The sequence below is a fragment of the Rhynchophorus ferrugineus genome, unplaced genomic scaffold (genome assembly GCF_030347505.1).
Source record: "Rhynchophorus ferrugineus isolate W39M unplaced genomic scaffold, kcgeb_rfMv2 rfM4, whole genome shotgun sequence".
NCBI classification, from domain to species: domain Eukaryota; kingdom Metazoa; phylum Arthropoda; class Insecta; order Coleoptera; family Curculionidae; genus Rhynchophorus; species Rhynchophorus ferrugineus.
Window position 1 is genome coordinate 60,834,066 of NW_027472583.1, and position 21,790 is coordinate 60,855,855.

The 21,790-nt window shown below is 35.3% G+C and overlaps 1 protein-coding gene across 1 annotated transcript in view; it reads left to right on the plus strand.

Moving 5' to 3' along the window:
* The window catches only part of exex (motor neuron and pancreas homeobox extra-extra), a 69,376-nt gene that overhangs the window by 42,957 nt on the left and 4,629 nt on the right, over window positions 1-21,790 (plus strand). The window contains exon 2 of the mRNA XM_076401702.1: window positions 18,055-18,221. Coding sequence (XP_076257817.1) covers window positions 18,055-18,221 — 167 coding nt within the window. The remainder of the gene's footprint in view (window positions 1-18,054; window positions 18,222-21,790) is intronic.

The window sequence follows — 21,790 nt, forward strand, 5'->3', positions numbered from 1 at the left end:
AGATTAGATGTGGATCTAAATGCATACCAAGATATTTAACATGCTCTGCTTGGAGGAGTTGACGATGATTGATATTCACTGGTGGACATGTTCTTCTACGCAGGGTCAACGTTATATGCGTGGATTTTGTTTCATTGGCTTTTATGCACCATGTCTTCGACCACAGTAGTATTTGCTCCAAGTGGGTTTGTAGGTTCATTGATGCTGTAACTGAATCGTCATGTGATGCTAATATTGCCGTGTCGTCTACGTAAAGTTTAAATAAAGATGCAAAAATAGCACAACGATCAATTTCGGAAGTATCTTTGGATATGCTCTTAAATTTCATTTTATTATCTTAGGTCTTGTAGCCTTAAACTAACAAGTGAAGTATAATTTTACACATTAATTTACATGTTTACTTCCTACGTTGAATGAAACATTTTACTAACATGTATCTTCCCTTTGAGCACTCATTTTCTTTATCTTCCTTGTCATTAACATTTTCAAGTTTCTGCAGAATTTTTAACACGTATAAAATAATATAAAATCACAAACAACAGAAATTAAATCTATATTATATGAACATATAATTTGAGTGACGTCTAGTTAGCGCTGCTCCTAAAGGGATATTTTTCAAGAAAGAAACCCACTGTTGAAAATAACGTTATATAACGTGGTAAATAACTACTTAATTAAAATTATTTTCTAAAAGCACCGGACAGACATTATCGAGACAATGTGATATTATTTGGTGTTTATAACAACCTACAGAGGATTGACAATATAATAAGGAACACCTAATATATACCCAATAATTATTTATCGTTAAGCCAATTTTTGTTGAGAGCCATCATTGTCTCTTAAACCAGCTGCAATTCTGGCATTAACTTTGGATTTTGCCTATAATATTTTAACATGTTTTGTGTAAATTTGTGTAATGTTAAACAACAGAGAGTTTACACATTTCAACGATTGTTTATTCTAACCGTTGTAAAGCAAAGCATATAATACACTGAAATATAACCTACAAGAATTAATATTTTAAACTGGACATATATATGAGTCACATTATTTACATGAAAGCAGTGTTGCTAACATGCAACAAGGATTGCATGGTAACTCATTATTTTGTCTATCCATGTATATAGTATGCAACATATAATTCATCTACTAAATATGACTTACCTATTTTTATCCACAGTAAAAGTATCTACATGAGTAAGACATAGCTTCATCATCAGTCAAGTTCTATTTAAATAAATTAATATATAACTAAATAATCAACATGATTCATACTTTTGTATTAATAACTTCAATCGGGGGACCCAGAATAATGAAACTAATACAATAATTAATGTTGATTTTTCAATTTTGATTGTACGTTTTTATATTCAAACCCATTGCCGTTTATACCCCGCGTTCCCCATGACCCCTGCGGCTCAACCGATGCGGTTAGCGGGATTTTCTACCAGCTAATTCCTAACCCTCGCTCGCTAGACCCCCGACGCCGCCACCCCGTGAAGCCGCATTGGGCGCCACATGTGCCCTGACGATCTGTCACAAGTTACAGTTTGTTTATTCGACGAATTTGCTGGCTGAGCAGAAATATAGCATGAGGAATTGGCAGTTTAGGAAACGGTAATATACTACATATTATATATGTGTGATATATTAGTATAACTAATAGCAAGAATAACTTAAAAATTATTTACAGTAAGTTTTTTTCAAAGCCATTTTCAAAATTGTAATTTGTCTTCTTACAGGTCTGAATTGATTTGTATTGAATTATGGATATGTTCCCCTTTCTTTCCCTATTAATTTTTAACATATTACATTAGATATGTTCACTACAATTTTAATTTATATTTTAATTGTATTTGGTACATCTATTCAGAAGCACGACTAATGCAGAATGGTCAAATGAACAGGTCAATTGAAAAGTCCCCGGCCTGACACATAGATGGCGCTACTAGAATTAAATCCATATGTTTTTGGTTAGCCCTAACCGTCAAAAGATGCGTGTATAAATTTGACAGCTATCGGATCATTAGTTTGTGAATGATAGCATTTTGAGTGAAGCAACTTTTGTTATTGTGAAAAAAATGGATAAAAAGGAATTTCGCGTGTTGATAAAATATTGCTTTTTGAGAGGAAAAAATACAGTTGAAGCAAAAACTTGGCTTGATGCCGAGTTTCCGGACACTGCCCCAGGAAAATCAACCATTAAAGATTGGAATGCTAAGTTTAGACGTGGTGAAATGAGTTACACTATATGAGTTCATGTTATTTAGTTCGCTTAAATCTTCTGATTTTCTACTTGTTGTCCAATACTTATGTTTCGTCCACGTTGTTGTGATCCAGTAATATTACTTAATGTTGTAATGGGAAATCTTGGGTAACTTCGTTGATACATTTAATTTCGAGGTTATAGTGCAGTTCTTCGTTGGTTACGTATCGATATGCATAGGTAATTATTTTTTTTTATTACTCTTCGTGAGTCCACAATCTGCCCTATTGGCAATAAGTATTTCTTCTGTTTATATTATATATACATGGCATGTAGAAAATCACTTCATTAAGCAATCTTCTGTATAAAATATTATCTTAATTAATTAGTCTTATTCTAATGCTTATTCTAATCTCTACATATGTCCAGTAATCAGATCAGGTGGTGTTAAACGTTTTAGTCTACGCACTTCACTATCACGTCGCATATTTAGCTGATTAGCGAGTACATTGGGATGCGCTGACACTCTTTCGAAGTACTTCACACAAACACGTTGGATTACACTCGTTATAGGTTCTAGAGGAATATCGCGTTGTATCACTTTATTTCAAATATAGTACGGAGCATCAACAATGGCACGCAACACCTTATTTTGGAACCGTTGAATGATGGATATATTAGATTTGCTAGCGGTACCCCATAGTTGAATTCCATATGTCCAAATGGGCTTGAGTATAGACTCATACAGCAATACCTTGTTATCTAATGTTAACTTGGATTTGCGCCCAATGAGCCAATACATTTGATATAATTTTAGTCCTAGTTGTTTCCGTTTAGAGAGTATGTGCTTCTTCCAGGTTAGGCGTCAATCTAAATGCATACCAAGATATTTAACATGCTCTGCTTGGGGGAGTTGACGATGATTGATATTTACTGGTGGACATGTTCTTCTACGCAGGGTAAACGTTATATGCGTCGATTTTGATTCATTGGCTTTAATGCGCCATGTCTTCAACCATAATTGTATTTGCTCCAGGTGGGTTTGTAGGTTTATTGATGCTGTGACTGGAAGGTAATTAATTGAAGAACTTTATTTTAGCAGCGTTGAATTACTAATTTGTTTGATGTTTTATTACAACCACATAATTCCAGATAAGTTTTGTAATTATCTAATAGACCAATCTCTTTGATCTCTAATCTGCCCTGCTTTTTATCTATTTTTACGCTATGATTTTCTATTATAACAATTTATTCTTAACAGATTTTCAACGTTTTTACATTCTTCTTTAAAGTTAATTTCTTCTTGTTTTATAAAATAACACTCCCATGAATACATCTCCTAAATAATTTGATGTAAATACGTTCCATACATATAATAGTCCCGCCAAAGATACGTCTGTAAGTTTAACAAGGGAAAGCGCAATATATTACGAAAATTACCTTCTGGTTATCATATTCTATCGTATCGCAATACATAGCTTCGGAAAATATTTTATCTAGAAATGATGAATGACAATGATTGTTACACATTTTCTTCAAAAATTCTGCTGATATCCCCAAAAGATTGTCCGAAACATTACTCCCAAATGCTTTTGGATTATCACATATATATTTACTCAAATATCTATCAATCCTCTCTTTCTGGCTCTCTTCTTTTCTCATAAAACTATTAGTCAGTTTTGTAACTGCCACCTCATGTTTTCTTTATGTATTCTGGTGTAGGAATGTTCGTCAGGTCTGAAGACTCACTTCTATTTTTGGAAGGAATTTGCACGAGAACTAAAAACACTGGTTGAAGAAATACTTTTTTATTTTAACATTGAATGATGCATGTCTATGTCGACGGGAGAATGGACAGGATATGAGGTTAGGTAAAGGACGTACGGTTGCGCTGTGGAAGTGGTACTGTTATAATGGGATATAGAAAAGAAAAAGAGAACGAGACGTCGTCGTGATGGTCTTTTATAGCCGGAAACCACATGGTACCAATCCACCGGCGTTACCAACCTTTGAACTTGCTGTAGGTGAATGCGTGGTGGCCTAAGGGGTCGTAGCGGTCGCTACATCACTCCTCTTCTAGTGTAGCTGCCGTGGAACATACCTCTATGTGGTGCAGGTTCCTGAATGCACCCGCAATCACACAAATAATCGCCCAAAGACTGCTTATGAGATGGGGACCCAACCTGATCGAGGAGTTTTACGGGATCAGCTGTCATCGAAGTTGTAGCGCGACGTCGTTCGTCTTGGGGTGTTCCGATTTGTTTGAGGGTACCTATAACTGTGGTGCCTTACTGTCCAGTTTCATGATGCAAGGGTGTTCATGTGTTGATGTTATGCATGATGGGCTTCTGTGGTTTTCGTCCAACAGGCTAGTCACGTGGGATAACCTCGACCATGTAATGTTGATGGGTTCCATTCCTCGTACTGTCGTTCTATGCACGTGTCAAATACCTGTCAAGTGGCTTATGTTGGCTGGCTTACCTGTTAGGCACTTTGATCACGTTAGGGTCCAAAATTCTAGGAATGTTCGTCAGGTCGGTCGGTTGGTCGAAATGTGTGGCTGTCGATGAGATTGTTTGTCTGAATACTCACTACTATTTTTGAAAGTAATTTGCACGAGAACTAAAAACACTGGTTGAAGAAATACTTGTTTATTTTAACATTGAATGATACATGTCTATGTCGACGGGAAAATGGACAGGATATGAGGTTAAGGTAAAGAAAAATCTAAACGCATTATTCCTTGCGTCAGGCGTAATGAAAATGACGTCCAAAATAAATGAAGAATAAACGCATCGTAGAAATGAAATGAACCAATCAGATCCCGTCGCGGCTCTTAGCATAGCGATTAAAACAAGTAAAAAGTTAAAAGTAACATTTCACTAAAATTCTCTATAAAGTTGTATCTCTATTTATCTGTAAGACTAATAAACGTCGTTTGCCTCATGAATGACATCCAGACGTCAAAACAACGAAAACCCACTCAACTGTCAATGGATTTCCGAAAATAACACGACTACTTATATTTCACATCAGAACAAAACATTTGTGTAAAAAACTATTTGAGTTTTATCATATTTTATTGTAAGTAAAAATAAATAAATACCTGCTTAATGACAATAAATATTTGACAGTGATTTTATATTTGTCTGCGATGAAATTAATACTAAAAAATAGCCGAATTTGTTGATGTTAGTAGTAATTGTCCACTTAACACTTATTATTTCATTGTTAATATTTTATTAACCAAAGAAACAACTCTTTCAAAAGGTGAGTTATCTTTAAATAACAAAGTATTGCTGTACAAATCAATAATTAGGCTTATTTGATCATATGTAATCCAACTGTGAGGTTCTGTGAGGATGCTAGTAATTCTAACGTAGCCAGTCACTCTACGATTCCAAAAGAAAGTGTTGCGTGGCATTGTTGATACTCTGTACTATGTCTCAAATGAGGTGATACAACACGATTTTCGTCTAAAACCCATAACGAGTGTAATTGAAGTTGTAATTCAAGCAAGGGTAGCATTCAATTATTTCTGCAATATAAGTTTCATGAAAACAGAGGATTACTTTGGCGCGCATCCAATTTCAGTTATTTTCAGTCAACAAATTTGGAATATTTTAAAGTACAACCTTTATTGTTATGATAATTATCTGAGTAATAATATCAGTGAAAAAAATCATAAAGCCAACAACAACACTGGTATAATAACCAATCATATAAGAAGAGAAACAATAAATCAACAAATATATCATAACATTACGAAGGAGATATCGGTCGAAACAACTTCCAATGCACATTCTAATACCAACAACTGTTCTCTGCGTATAAATCAACCGACAATAAAACTAAAAGTATCGTTTATTAAATCAAAACGAACGAACGCGACAACTCGTAACGGTCCCGTCCGCCGTCCGCGTCCCCCAACGGTGAAAAAACGATAAAATACGTCGGGAAGAAGGGAGCATAAAATCAGATAAACAGCCAATCAATTAGCGAATAGTTTTTCGGGCAATTAACCACGGCCGGCCGGGGGCGGGGGAAGAGGGGAGGAAGGTCGCCCGGTCGGTTTTTATGACTGCGTGAGCGCAATTATCGAAATGAAGTTAGCGTCGTGTCGTCACATCCACGAAAGGGATTAAGTGCTGTTCGGAGGGGCGGGGGTGGATGAGGGGAGTCGGGCGCGGACTACACACACGTCCAACTTTAAACTAATAACGGCCATATGTTTGCCTTTTCGTGGTTCGGACGCGAAATGGTTTTCCGGGAGGAATCCCGATCGTTCTCGCGTCACGGAAATATGGGCGAAACTTTTTATTGGCCGTAACACGAACCAAAATAAGTTGATAAATTTCAACTTCAGCTTCGTTAGAACAGACCGAAAAAAATGACAAAATTTGACAGAATTGGGTTAATACGTATTGTGGAAAATGCAAATACAAAATATAACTTACTAGCGACCCGCCCCGGCTTCGCACGGGTGCAATGCTGATACTAAATTAAATACACTACAGAAAAAATATGAACGTTGTATATAAAAACATAGCGGCCCGCTCCGACTTTGCACGGGCATAAAATATATATGCCTATGTCACTCAATGAAAACATGATTAAAATCGATCCAGTATTTTTGGTTCATTCATTACTGCCCTTGGCCTGCACGCATTAAATTTGGAGTAAAACAATTCCTCTTCCCCTATACTTACTATGAAGATTTCCTGCTATCTTTGGAATATCTAAATTCATACAATTTTCATTACATTACACATTTTTAAACGCAAATTTTAAATTTGTAATATCTCCGAAAATATTTGTTTAATTTACATGCTGTAAGGAACCATATTGATCTATATTAATTGCACACTGTATTTAAGGTACTTAATTCGATAAGGATTAATGCCGTATTGCTTAAAATAGCTTCGTAAATAAGCCATTTTCTCACGTAAAAAGTAAACAATAAAAATGGTTAATGTGGGTTATCCCTAAAAGATAAACATATACCATCGCGGACTTTTTTGTAGACCTTTTTATGGTGTACAATACTGTAGTACATTAATTTGATCTAACTCGTAGGGTTAGGCAGCGTTTTTGCTAATTGCTAAATAAGCCTAAAAAATAGGTTAATTTACGACATCACGTTAGAAACCTCTAAAATTAGCAATGTTGCCTTAGTATATTATGCATGTATTATACATATAAACCTTCCTCTTGAATCACTCTATCTATTGAAAAAAACCGCATCAAAATCCGTTGCGTAGTTTTAAAGATTTAAGCGCCCATAGGGATATAGGGACAGAAAAGACGACTTTGTTTTATACTATGTAGTGATTCAAAGTTTTTTTGTACGAAAGTCATCAAGATATTTAAAGTATTACCTGCCGCAATTCATAAATTCCGTTCAGTTTCAGACAATATTTTTCCTTCTCATTTTATTCTAGTTGAAAAAAGACACAGTGCTGCCTGATTAGTTTAAACATGTAAATGAATGAGCCTGTCAAACCCTTCCGGTGTGTTGAAAGCAGAGCATAAGAGGTTATAACTCTAACCTATAAACTATTGTGGCTGTATAATTAACTGTATTTTTTAGGTGTGCTATAATATGAAAACAAATTATATTTGATAGCATTTTGTTCAATTTGATTCAAAACCCAACTGAACAAAAACTTAGAGTTGGTGCGGTAACATTGCGACGTTTTGACGTCACAAACATCCATTACGCATTACTAAAAAAGCTTTGAACAGACTTTGAATATTGCATATATTGTATATTGATATAGCAGCATTTTGGAACGATGTTTTTCAAAATTTTTTATGTAATAGGGTAAAAAGATTACCTTTGAGAAAGCATTTACTATATTTAAAAAGCTCTAGTAGTTAATGTGCGATTGTTTTTATAAACCATTTGTGGGGTATTATTCCATTCCGTAGAAAAATTTTATTCCTTTTTACAGATCCACATTAACATTCAAATATTAATTGCATGTTAATAGTATTCAGTATTTTTTTTCTTTTCTATTTTAAGGATAGTACGTGGAGGAATATGTACATCTCCATCTGGCTTATTTATACAGGAAAACTGACATCACAAATTGAATAAAGCTGTCGAACCGTGCATTTGACTGAAAATAGTAATTACTATTTTCAGTCGCTGGTTTTCTGACTCTCGACTGTTTCGACTGTTTTCAGTCGATAGTTCTCAACGCTAATTATTACATACATCTACAAAAGCTCCTACCGACATTTATATTTTTTCATATGTTTATACCTCCAATAAATTAAATAATGAACCACATAATAATGGATCATATTTTTTAAATTTCATTTCACTATAAAGAAACCCAGTTCAATGCTGCAAAAGTCAATGCTGTTAAAATGCGATAAAAAATGTGGAGGTATTCCGGCCCGGAGGCGCGGTAGCAGGCCGCCCGACCGGCTCCCGACCCAAAAATTTAATATTATATTTCCGATTCATCCCGGATCGTTTTGCTCCCGCTCTAATGCCGGCAATTTATACGCATCTCGCGACCCCTCCCGGCCCCATTTATCAGACGATCGCGTATTCCCGAATCACGGGAGGGTTTTAAAACGTTCGCGCAGCCTGATTTACCGTCCTCGAGGCCGTCGGTTCGATTCCTTCGCCTCGCGCTGACGTAAAATGAGCATATCTCCACATACGAGGGATTCTCATATAGTCACTAGATGCCTCGATATGTCCTTACCGATTTTTTTGCTAAAGTATTTGATTTGTGGCGACCTGGAGGCATGTCGAATTTTTGCATCGAGGAATAACTGTCTACAAAATACCCAGAAATATAATCCCAGATGTTGAACACGGGCGGGGTGCCAGCAGCGTGAATTATGAAACGATAACGATTATCTGGCAACCCCGAGACGTTTATCCGGGATGTACCTTCATTATATGGTGTCATATGGTGACCCCGACGTGATCGAAGTGCCTAACATGTAAACCAGCTCAACATAAGACACTCGACAGGTGCACAGATGCACGACAAATGGAACCCATCAACATCACATGGTCGACGTTATCCCACGAGACTAGCCTAGCGAAAACCACAGAAGCCCACCATGCATAACATCAACACATGAAGACCCTTGCATCATGAAACGAGACATTTAAGGCACCACACTTATAGGTACCCTCAAACAAATCGGAACGCCCCAAGACGAACGACGTCCTGCTACAACTTCGATGGCAGCTGATCCCGTAAAACTCCTCGCTCAGGTTGGGATTCCCATCTCATAAGCAAACCCTAGGGGATTCATTGCCTGATTACGGGTGCACTCCGGAACCTGCACCACATAGAGGTACGTTCCACGGCAGATTCACTAGGAGGGGAGTGATGTAGCGACCTCTACAACCCTTTAGGCCATCACGCATTCACCTACAACAAAGTCAAAGGTTGGCAACGCTGGTGGATTGGTACCATGTGGTTCCCGGCTATAAAAGACCACCACGACGACGTCTCGCTCTCTTTTTCTTTTCTCTATCCCATTGTAACAGTACCACTTCCGCAGCGCAACCGTACTTCCTTTACCTAACCTAATATCCTGTCCATTCTCTCGTCGACCACATGTATCAAGTTATTATCGAAATAAACAAGTATTTATTCAACCAGTGTTTTCAGTTCTCGTGCGAATTCCTTCCACAAAATAGTAGTGAGTGTTCCGGTAAACAATCGCATCGACAGCCACACATTCTGACCGACCGACCAGACGAACATTCCTACAGATTCTATACACTTTGCCCATCTCTCAGGCAATTTAATGATCCCATTCCAAAGAACATTTCCTCCTTTCTAAATTCTTTGAAATCGGAGAAACGCTCCTCTGCAAGCGCCTGACCCATCGATACTAAAAGATGATCGGTGCGGTCGGGTGGAGCCAGTTCTGGAGAATACTGCAGGTGATATACCTTACCACAAGTGATTTCAACACTTCTTTGACTTGTTTTGCTGTATAAGATGGCGCGTTATTATGTTACTATTAGATATAGAAATTACTGCCTTTTATACATTTGACGCAAAATTTCCCTGACGATTTTTCGTTTTTGTAATTGCCTGTTATTCAATTCATATAGCAACCATCTTTCCATTCTTCTGTATCTTTCCCTCTGTTTGTAATCGTTCACAAATAAGGGCTCGGCTCAGATTTAATTTTTCAAATTGTTTTTGAGATTGTGCGGGACCTTCATGCAATAACACCTGCAATTCCGCACCATCAAACGTTTTCAGAGTACCAGGACGTTCATTGTTTTAAACGTTAAAATCACCGCATTTGAAATTGTCGAAACCATTGCAAACAATTACTTTGAACAGTATTTTTCTTTTAATGAAGTAAGATTTTTGGAAAGTAATAAATGTCATGAATACATGTTTTCAAAAAATAATAAATCTACAAGTCTGTGAGATTTTGGTGGAACATAACTTGAACCGTTTTGAGATTAATGTCAATAAAATAAAATAGCATATGAGTCAAATAATAACACTCCATACTGATGGCTAATGAAATATCTTACAAAAACCGGATAGTAATTATCGACACACCTGATACTTCTTGACGCAGAACAATTGATAGTATCGTTTGAGCTGATTTTTCTCAGTATGTTCTAGTTTGTTCTTTTTTCTTTCTTTGCAAAGTTCTTTGTTATAGTTTGATTGGAACATTTGTCGGATCATCTAGACTAGGTAGCGGACCTCTGGGCCTGAAAACTTCATTATTTTCAATCCTTTTTTTTTATTTTTCCTCATACGGGCTGTGTTTTTACATGAGCTACCCATTGTAATACTTTCATAAAATAACTGCGTAATTTGTTCAGTAAAATCTAGCACTAAAAAGAGAAAAATAAAATATTTTTAACAAAAAATTGAACCAATTTCAATAAATAAATAAGGAACTCATTAGAACGTAAAAGATAATCAAACTTAAATTTTTAACACAAAAAAAACGTTTTAAAATAAAATATGTACATAATAATCGTAACTAAATTAAATAAGCAAAAAACTTATTCAACAGGTATTTTTTATTCTACTATATACACACAATTTAACATAATACCTACTTAAACCTATTCATCTATTTACAATATCATTTTAACTACTACCAAATGATTAGTTTGAACACGATGTCGAGACTAAACAATACATAAATAATATAATTTTGTGACATTATACACAAAATTAAATTACAAAAAAACTATTCTAATTTGTTGGTAGTACTTAAAATAAAATAAAAAAATAGTAAAAAATATTTTTATTTTGCCTAATTGTTGTTTACAATAATCTCTCATAATAATTTCATATTTTACAGTTTATCATCTGTATTACCTTCTAAACCTGCGTTAATAAATTTGACGTAGAAAAAAAAACGTATTTACATTCAAACTACTAACATTTAAAAACGTACGCTTAGACTATATTCTGGCCGTGCATGCCATATAGTAGGCCTGTAGTTTAGCTTGTCGTCACAGGCTATTTAGATGTGGGGGGAGATCGGCACAGATTCCGGATTAGTTTTATGGCAAGAGTTAGGAATAAAATTTGAACAATTACACGTGAAAATTGCCCTATAGGATACAGTCACTTGATTTTCTTCTTCTTCTTCTTCTTTATTGTTATTGTCGGCATATATTGTCGATAAATATCCGGCTTCTGTGTGTTTTTTACCAGCGTCGACAATCCTATTGAAGTCGTTTATGATTATGGGGCTTCGATATGTTCGATAAGTCGCCTAGGTCTAATAAATACCAGTTGATTAGATTAAAAAACAAATACGAATAGTACTGAAAAGAAAACAAGCTGTTTATTTTTGTATATTAGAATATTAAACAAGATATAAGATATAAAAGATATCAACGTTTTAATTTCAGTAAATATCATACAATGTATCATTACATAATTATCTAATCTGACATACAGGTGGCACCACTGTTGCTAGATCTCTATCACTCTTTGCACAGAATTAACAAAAATTAATGTTGCTTTTGTAACTGAAAAAATGCACATTCATCACTTCTCTCTCGTTTCAACAGAAGAAAAGAGCTAGATCTTTATTTGCACAGTATTAACAAAAATTCATGTTATTACAATTATTAGTCCACAAATTAAAATGGTTTTAATGAATTAAGTAAGTAATTGTCGAGTTTTGTAACTGAAAAAGTGCATTTGCATGAGTTTTCTTGTTTCATAAAAAAAGCTGCTGAAAGTCGTCGTCTGCTGATAGAGACTTACGGAGAGCACAGTCTGATCATAAGAGCACGTAAAAACGTGAGTTAGGTAACTCAAATGTGATTATTTCAACGTTTAAGGCAAAGAACGGATGGTAGGTCGAAAACAAGAAGAGGAATTGCAAGACTTATTGCATGAAAATGAATCGGAATGAATCTCGATGCAAAACTTCTCCGGAAGGAACATATAAAGAAGAAAAAAAAGAACTAGAATTGGAAATGTATTGGCTAGTTGGAAGAAAATCACAATTATCAGTACATAATAAATTGCTATTATATAAGCAAATACAGAAACCTATATGGGCATAGACAAAAGAGTAACATAAACAAAATACACATTTTTCAGAACAAAGTCCTGAGAAGTGTTGTGGGCGCACCCACATGACTGACTACCTACATCGAGACCTTCAGATACCCACAGTCAGTCAAGAAATCAAGAGAATTGCAAAGGGGCATGAGGAAATACTTCATTCTCATACAAATATTAAAATATTGCAACTTTTGGATACCACCAGAACAGGACACAGACTCAAAAGAATCAAACCATCTGATCTTGTGTAGTGTTGTGGACTGAGGTGCATATAATAAACAATACAGCATTGACATGTATAAACATTATTTCACCAGAGACTGAGACAGGGGTGATGGGTCCTCCTAGTTGTATACCTAGATTTATCACTACATAGTATAAAACAAAGTCGCCTTTTCTGTCCCTATATCCCTATGTGCGCTTAAATCTTTAAAACTACGGATCTTGATGCGGTTTTTTTCAATAGATAGAGTGATTCAAGAGGAAGGTTTATATGTATAATACATGCATAATATACTAAGGCAACATTGCTAATTTTAGAGGTTTCTAACGTGATGTCGTAAATTAACCTATTTTTTTAGGCTTATTTAGCAATTAGCAAAAACGCTGCCTAACCCTACGAGTTAGATCAAATTAATGTACTACAGTATTGTACACCATAAAAAGGTCTACAAAAAAGTCCGCGATGGTATATGTTTATCTTTTAGAGATAACCCACATTAACCATTTTTATTGTTTACTTTTTACGTGAGAAAATGGATTACTTACGAAGCTATTTTAAGCAATACGGTATTAATCCTTATCGAATTAAGTACCTTAAATACAGTGTTCAATTAATATAGATCAATATGGTTCCTTACAGCATGTAAATTAAACAAATATTTTCGGAGATATTACAAATTTAAAATTTGCGTTTAAAAATGTTTAATGTAATAAAAATTGTATGAATTTAGATATTCCAAAGATAGCAGGAAATCTTCATAGTAAGTATAGGGGAAGAGGAATTGTTTTACTCCAAATTTAATGCGTGCAGGCCAAGGGCAGTAATGAATGAACCAAAAATACTGGATCGATTTTAATCATGTTTTCATTGAGTGACATAGGCATATATATTTTATGCCCGTGCAAAGTCGGAGCGGGCCGCTATGTTTTTATATACAACGTTCATATTTTTTCTGTAGTGTATTTAATTTAGTATCAGCATTGCACCCGTGCGAAGCCGGGGCGGATCGCTAGTGTTATTATAAAGACAATTTGTAAGTTAGTCGGAAACGACTAGTAACAATGTAATGATTAAATAATAATAAAAATATAACTTTTCGTATTTCCGTATGTCCATATAGATTTCTATATTGGTTTATATAATAGCAGTTAATGATGTACTGATAACTTATTATATTCGATATCCAATTCGTTCCTTTCGTTTTTTAAACGTTCCTTCCAGCGAAATTTGGCATCAATGTTCATTCCGAGATACTTAGCGTTGTTGCTCTACGGAATAACTGTATCATTTATTGTTATTGGTGGTTGTGCTGTCTAATTATACATGACTGAACTTACACGGATTCGCTTCCGTTAATCTTCATTTTCCAGATTTGTGTTAATTAAAGTAAACATTGCGATATTTTCCATTTCTGATATATCACATTATAGAGTAGGTAAATAATTGATTTCCTTTACTATACACTTATTTGTGGTACACCTGCTTGAACTTTTTGTTGGCTTATTCTCTTTTATTTTAATGTAATAATTCGTTTAACATCATTAAGAAACATGTCATCTTAGAGGAAGTCACTTTCCTATCCAAAACACCCAAAAATATAAAGATTACGTCACAAAACCTAAGGAGCTCTTAGAAAATTTATTTGCGAACCTATTTAATATGTATTTTTTCAGTCGTTTTGACTTAAAGAAAAAATAGCTCGTATAGCAATAACGGAGGTTCATTATCGCACCGCAAAACCGACACTGATCTCTCATCGATATGGCTTTAATCAATCGGCCGTCGATTTATTCATAGACCTGACAAATGCCGGCCGGCAAAAATCCGGCGACATATTGCGCGTATAAAACCTGTGGCCAAAATAGGGGGCCGCGTGTTTACCGTATATTTATCAACCACCCCTCCGGCCGGTGCCGGGGTCGACCCCCGCCGCCCTCTTGTTTGCACCCTCTGATTGCGTCCCCATTGTCATGATAATTTAATATCGTAATACGTTTAACGACGCTCTAATTCGTAGACGGCCGAGCGAAGGAAAGAAGAAAGGACGACCGCAGGGTTGTTTTGCTAATTGACGCGGGGGGGAGAGGGCGAAGGCCGGCGGGCGGAAGCGGGGCTGCGCGGGGTACGATCGGCGGCCAAGTGAACGACTGGGACGCGGATGGGGAGACGGAGAGTTAATCACCCGTCACACCCGAGCAATTTGTCGATAATGACCGCTTGAGAAGACAAAGAGGACCGTAACAAAAATGAAATCATATAAATGATACTATTGTCAACCAATAATATATTTTAAATCGTGCGTTATCATTATTATAATTAATTATTTCTTTGTCGCCGAATCCTTACTACTTAAGATGTTTTTTTATGAAATTTGCATCCATAGATAACAAAAATCATCACAAATTATTCACACACATCATTATTTATAATAGTAAGCTTTTATTCTTGAAGAAATGTTGATTGAATTAATTGTTTATATATCTTCTATTAGTTTTAAATGTGCCTGGATGACATATTGCAGCTATCTAGTAGACCAACCTTTCAAACCCAAATTTCATTAGCATTTGAAGAATGTACTTCACCTGGTGCAATCCACATACGGTTAAAATATGTTACCATTTTCATACAAGTTTCATACATAGCTTTACTATACCTTTTTTAACAAAGGTTTTGTTTCCTTAACCTTGGGTTAACTGTTGTCGAATTAGTGTAGGTGTAGTGCTTCAACGTTTTCATGTTCACGCAATATCACTTGGACTTTTCACTGCCCTGTTGGAATGTTTTTTCTCATCCATGAAATAGGATGGAAATGTAAGAATTCCTTACTGTCATGGTTACTGTCATGGCTGGAATAGTTTTTCTTGTCGGATTTTGCACTTATACCTTATGGACACTCACATCTATAAATAATTATACACATAAATTAGGAAATCGATCCCGCCACTATCGCAACAGTAAGAGAACCATTCTGTGTCACTCTGTCAGCTAAGGCAGCGCAATAAGTATTAATGAGTTATTGATATAAATATTACAGACAGAAAATTGTAGCACCCGTAAAAATGAGGACAAAACTATAGCACACATGCAAAATGCAGTTGTCCAAGAAATAATAAGTACATGTTCTTTTCGTCTTGTTAGTGCCATACATATATCAAGATATTACGTATTTAAAATATCAGTTTAGATTTTCATTATCTCTAGCGAAAAAAAAAACTTACTATAAATGAAATTAATGTTGGCAATCTAATAAAATTAAAATGTAATGTGTCGCAAATAGCAATAATATAATAAAAAGATCTAGAAAAGTCATCATGAATTATTTTATATATATATATATATATATATATTTCAAAGTCTCCTTTTACCAACTATTGGTTTATCTGGACTGGGCCTAAAGTTTAACGTGGGCTCCAAACCACGGTCCTCAGCATTAAACCTACCGACTAGCGAGTGACTAACTTTAGAAATCATCCCAGAAGACATCCGGTCTTACCCAGCCTGGTTGCTGGCGTGACTGGGATCATTTTCCTTGTCGGATTTTACACTCTTACCTAGAACATTCACAAATTTTAAACAATGACAAACATAAATTTACGACCATGCCCCAGCAGGATTCGAACCCGCGGCTATCCCAACAGTAGGAGGACCGTCCTATCGCCTTTACCACTGCGCTACCAAGCCAACATGAATTATTTAAATCCGCAAAATTATACTTAAAAAAATGGAATGGAGAGGCTAATCAAGTCTCATAAATGCTAGGGACAGAAGAGCGATGTTAAAGAAGTTTAATATCTTCGTTGATTGTTGATGCCCCTAGATCTTTGTGTATGTCCCCATTTCCAATATATCGTGAACCGTTAAAAGTGATCTGAAGAGCTTTGTTTTGATAAGTTTAAATTATATTGATATAGGATTTCTTTGCGCAATCCCATAGTTGAACAGCGCTGACTGACTTCAAATTTTACTTAATTACTACGTATTAATTATTACTGTAGGAATTTGACAGTATTCTGGCGAATATGTAATCAGCAACGTTTTATAGATTATGAACTTAATGTCTGTGTTTCTAACCATAATTCTTAAAGATATTGCAGAGTTTCTGTATTCAGTGTTGAAGAGTATAAACAAAACATTTTTTTATCATAATTTGAGGAAAATATGCAATTCAAACAAAATTTTCGGCATACCTTAACTATTTTTTCAGACTATTTCTATATGAATCAACAAGCAATTTGTTTTGATAAGAACAATCGCTGGGAAAACAAAGAAGGCCATAACAAAAGTGGAATGATATAAATGACATTTTTGTCACCAAATAATATCTTCTAAATTGTACATTATTTTTAATAATTGCTTTGTGTCCAACTCCGTCTGACTCAAGATGGATTTTGCATCAGATATACAACTATTGATGACAAAAGTCATCTTAAAAATGGCTAATAATCCCTTCATCTTTCTTTATAAGCCAAATATTTATACACTTTCTTTATGTCTGAGCTGTTTAGTTTACGTTTCGTGACGTAGTCTTGTACTGTTGAGCCACCATATACTTTTAAAACAACTACAATTTTTCATTAATGTCTGAATAGTTTCCAATCAACTTTTGGCATATTCTTATACCTAAACATCTGCCAGTTACTTCAATGATACTGGAAATAGACATCTACACCTCATTAACTGCTCTAAAACACCACTCTCCTATAACGGTTCAATAATGGCGATTGTAATGACCAAGGAAGACATTTGGAGATTGCTGATACTCCACAAACCAAGACTGAACTTGTTTGGCTATATATATGGGAGCATTTGCATCATCTTGGAATATGCAATGTTGATATAAATAAGAGGACCAGATGAATACCCCGATATTGTCTCCATTAAACCAAATTATAGCCTCGTTTTACCAAGTTTTACCACAACAATGTATTCTTTTAATAAGGATGTTATCTTTCCAGTACTTAGATGAAAGAATTGTATTTTTTACAATATTCTGATTTAAATTTCATTACAATTTTATTCAATTTATCAGTTTCAACATATTACTAATTAGATGTATTTTGTTTTAGGTTGTGGACCAGCGGGACACGCCCTGCTGGGAAAGACACGACGTCCCAGGACGGCCTTCACGTCTCAACAACTACTCGAACTGGAAAAACAATTCAGGCAAAACAAATACCTGTCAAGACCGAAACGATTTGAAGTTGCTACCAATCTTATGCTAACAGAGACACAGGTAAAGATCACTGTATATGATTAACATTGTAGTGAATATCGTTATTAGATACGCTTAGTACAATCTTAATTTACAATTAATTTATTACTACTTTTCCTATGTACTTGGATTAATTAACAAGCAAGACGAGTACGAGAAAATACATCAATATGTATTCCTCAATTCTAAAATTATAATTATTTATTAATCATTAACTTATAGCTATAGTTTACTCTAAATGTATACACTTTATATAAGTTCGTATGGTTTTGTTCGCTTCAATCTCCTGACATCCTGCGCGCTGTCCAGCAGTTGTATTGCTTCCACGTTAGTATGATTCAGTAATCTGCTTTCTTATTTCAAGGCGAAATCTTGGATAACCTCGCAAATTTGATTTTCATTTGATTTCCAGGTCATCGTGCAATTATTCGTTGATTACGTAGCGACAGGCATTGGTAATCAATCGAAGAACCTTGTTTTGACAGCGTTGCATGACTATGTAACCCCATATTTGCACCCCATAGTTCTAAATTGGCTTTATAATTGTATTATAGATCAACCTCTTTGATTTTAGATCAAGTTGAGAGTATCTTCCGACTAACCAGTATAGTTGTTTTATTTTGGTTCTAATGTGTTTTGTTTTTTGTCTAACGTGATGTTTCCAATTTAATCTACCGTCAAGATGGATTCCAAGGTATTTAGCTGATTCTGCTTGAGGAATCGGGCATCCATTGAGTGATATCAGTAAGTTTTTATTATTTCGCCTTAATGCAAAATTAACGTGGACAGATTTGGAGCTATTAAGTTGAATTTTCCAATCTCTCGTCCATTTGTAGATTTTGTTGACTGCCACTTACACTTTTTCTATTGCCCTAGGCAGAGGTATATCTTTTGCCATAATAATTGTGTCGTCAGCAAAGGTTCCAAGAAGTGTTTCTTTTGTTGTTGGAGTGTCAGCAGTGTAGATCAGATAAAGGAGAGGTCCTAAGACGCTACCTTGTAGAACTCCAGCCGAAATAGTTTTAAATGTCGAGAACGCCATTTCGTGCGATACTCTAAATTTTCTTCCGAATAAATATGACTCCAGCAATTGACAATAGTTACGCGGTAACAATTTGCTCATCTTACAGATTAATCCCGAATGCCATACCCGTTCAAAAGCTTGTGAGACATCCAGGAATATTGCAGGGCAGTATTTCTTTTCCTCAAACGCTCTTTCAATAGCCGCAGTTACTCTGTGCACTTGATCGATTGTTAAATGGTGATTGCGAAAACCAAACTGGAAATCTGGTATTATTACCAAATGCTTAACACATTTAAATATCAGTTTCTCAAATAGCTTGATTGGCATTGTGTCAACATGATGGCAGTTCTTTCAATAATCCAGGTGAAATTTCAGCGGCAACTTCCAGTGGAGAAATTAAATTTAGATCTACATCGGGTTGATAAACAGGAGATGTATCCATGGTAGATTCTATATCATTAGGTCGAAATATGTTAGCTAAGTATTGTGCGAACAATTCAGCTTTTTCATTGTCGCGTCGAACCCATTCATTTCGATCATTTTTAAATGGCGGTACTCGAATAATTGGTCTTTTAAATCTTCGAGTAGCTTTCCATAGCGAATAATCTTTGTCTGCTTCTGGGCTTAATTCACTTACATACTTTTGAAAGCAATTCTGTTTATATTCTTTGATCTTTTGATTCGTCTGATTACTAATTCTATTAAAAGTAGTTTTGTCTGCATTTCTGGTTCTGTGCCATACTCTTCTAGCTTTTCGCCTTTCTTTTATCATTTCTCTAATTTCGAGGGGGTAAAGTACTTCATATTCCGATTTCTCTCTTGCTATTGGGGTACCATCCTTTACAGCTGACCGAATTTGTTCAGTTATATTTTTGGTTTGTTGCTCAAGATCATCTGTACTTTTAAGAACGCATTAATTGCTTCTTTAATCGACAAAAATCCTCATATCTACTCGATTTATTGTCTGAAAATTAGGTCACTGAGTGTCAAATGAAGATTTCATAAAGGATAACTCCTTCATTCTATTTTCATTAGATTGTTGAACTAGATACATGTATATAAAGGATTTTATTTATGTCGACTTTTCAGGATTTTTATTCGGTGGATTTACTAGTTTACCCATGCCCAAATAATTCAAATTTTCATAATTCAGCTTCTCTTATTTTTATCAGCATCAGTGTTTTCCAACAGAAAACATATTTAACATATTTATGACGATATCTACATCTGTCACAGTTTCCTAGTGGTAAACATTATGTTTCATTGCTAAAAGTACATATATATTCATCAACATTTGTTACAAATGAATGACCTTATATTAAACGACCCAGAACAAAAAGAAAGTCAAAGTAACAAAAGACAAAATGTTCCACTGAATGATGAAACGTACATATAGCAATTTAGAAAAAAAATTCCGACCGCATAGTAGGCGTCGATATTCGTTTGTTCCATTCCATCGTCTACGATCGCGGTGCATTTGTTTCGGGAATCACGGGGCGCACAGGAAGGGGAGGGTGTATATGTAAATCGAATCGGCGGGGCCGGTCCTGCCCCCCTCTTCAAATAGATGAGATGGATTTTTTAAGGCAAATATGGGGGGTGTTTTGCCAGGAGATTTGTTGTTTAAATATGTAGGAAATCGTGAAATGATTGAATGTTCTCCATGGGAAAAGGATATTTATTGATTCAGCCAATAGGTGTTCTGTTCAAAGTACATTTTCGTTGTATTGTATTATATTTAAGAAGTTAACTCGATTGAAATAAGTTTGTAAATTACTTGTTTTTAGTCACAGTTTAAATAAATTGTTCCGTGTAATATTAAGTGCTTTTATGTACTATGATGAAAATTTGACGGTGCAGTTAGTCACGCCAATTTGGTACCGAATAACATGTTATTATAACTTTTACCTTTTATAATGAACTTTTGTTTTCTTTTTTGTTGCACTCTTTTTATTAGCATCTCGCCAAGGATGGTCTATTTTGAAATATTTCCTTTTTGAAATACAACGTGGGGCAAAAGTCCCGCAACTATTTTGAAAAATTATATCGGCTAAATGGTTGTCGCAATTTGTTATGCAACTTTCGGCTCTTTTTAAGGCATTTTTCATGACATCCTGCAACATCTGAGGCTGAATTTCTCCAATTTCGTGACGAATATTGTCTTTAAAATGTTGAATCGTTTGGGGCTTATTCACATCTGGTTTGGCACTTTTGATTTTAAAAAACCCCATAAGAAAAAGGCTGCTGCTGTTAGATGCGGAGATCTGGCTGGCTATGCTAAATCGCCACTTCACGAAATTAGTCTTCGTGTTGAACTGTTGAACGAGCTATGTGTGTCTTACTCAAACCACATGTCCTCCAGTCCTTATTCTTCCATTTCAGGTGCAAAAAAAATTCGAATCATGTCTTGGTACCTTTCAGCAGTAACAGTAACCGCAACACCTTGGCCATTTTCAAAAACAATAGAGACCAATGATATCTCCAGCCTGAATACCACACCATACAGTTGTTTTTAGTGGATACAATGATGTTTCACGAATTAATTGAGGATTCTGTGTTCCCCAAA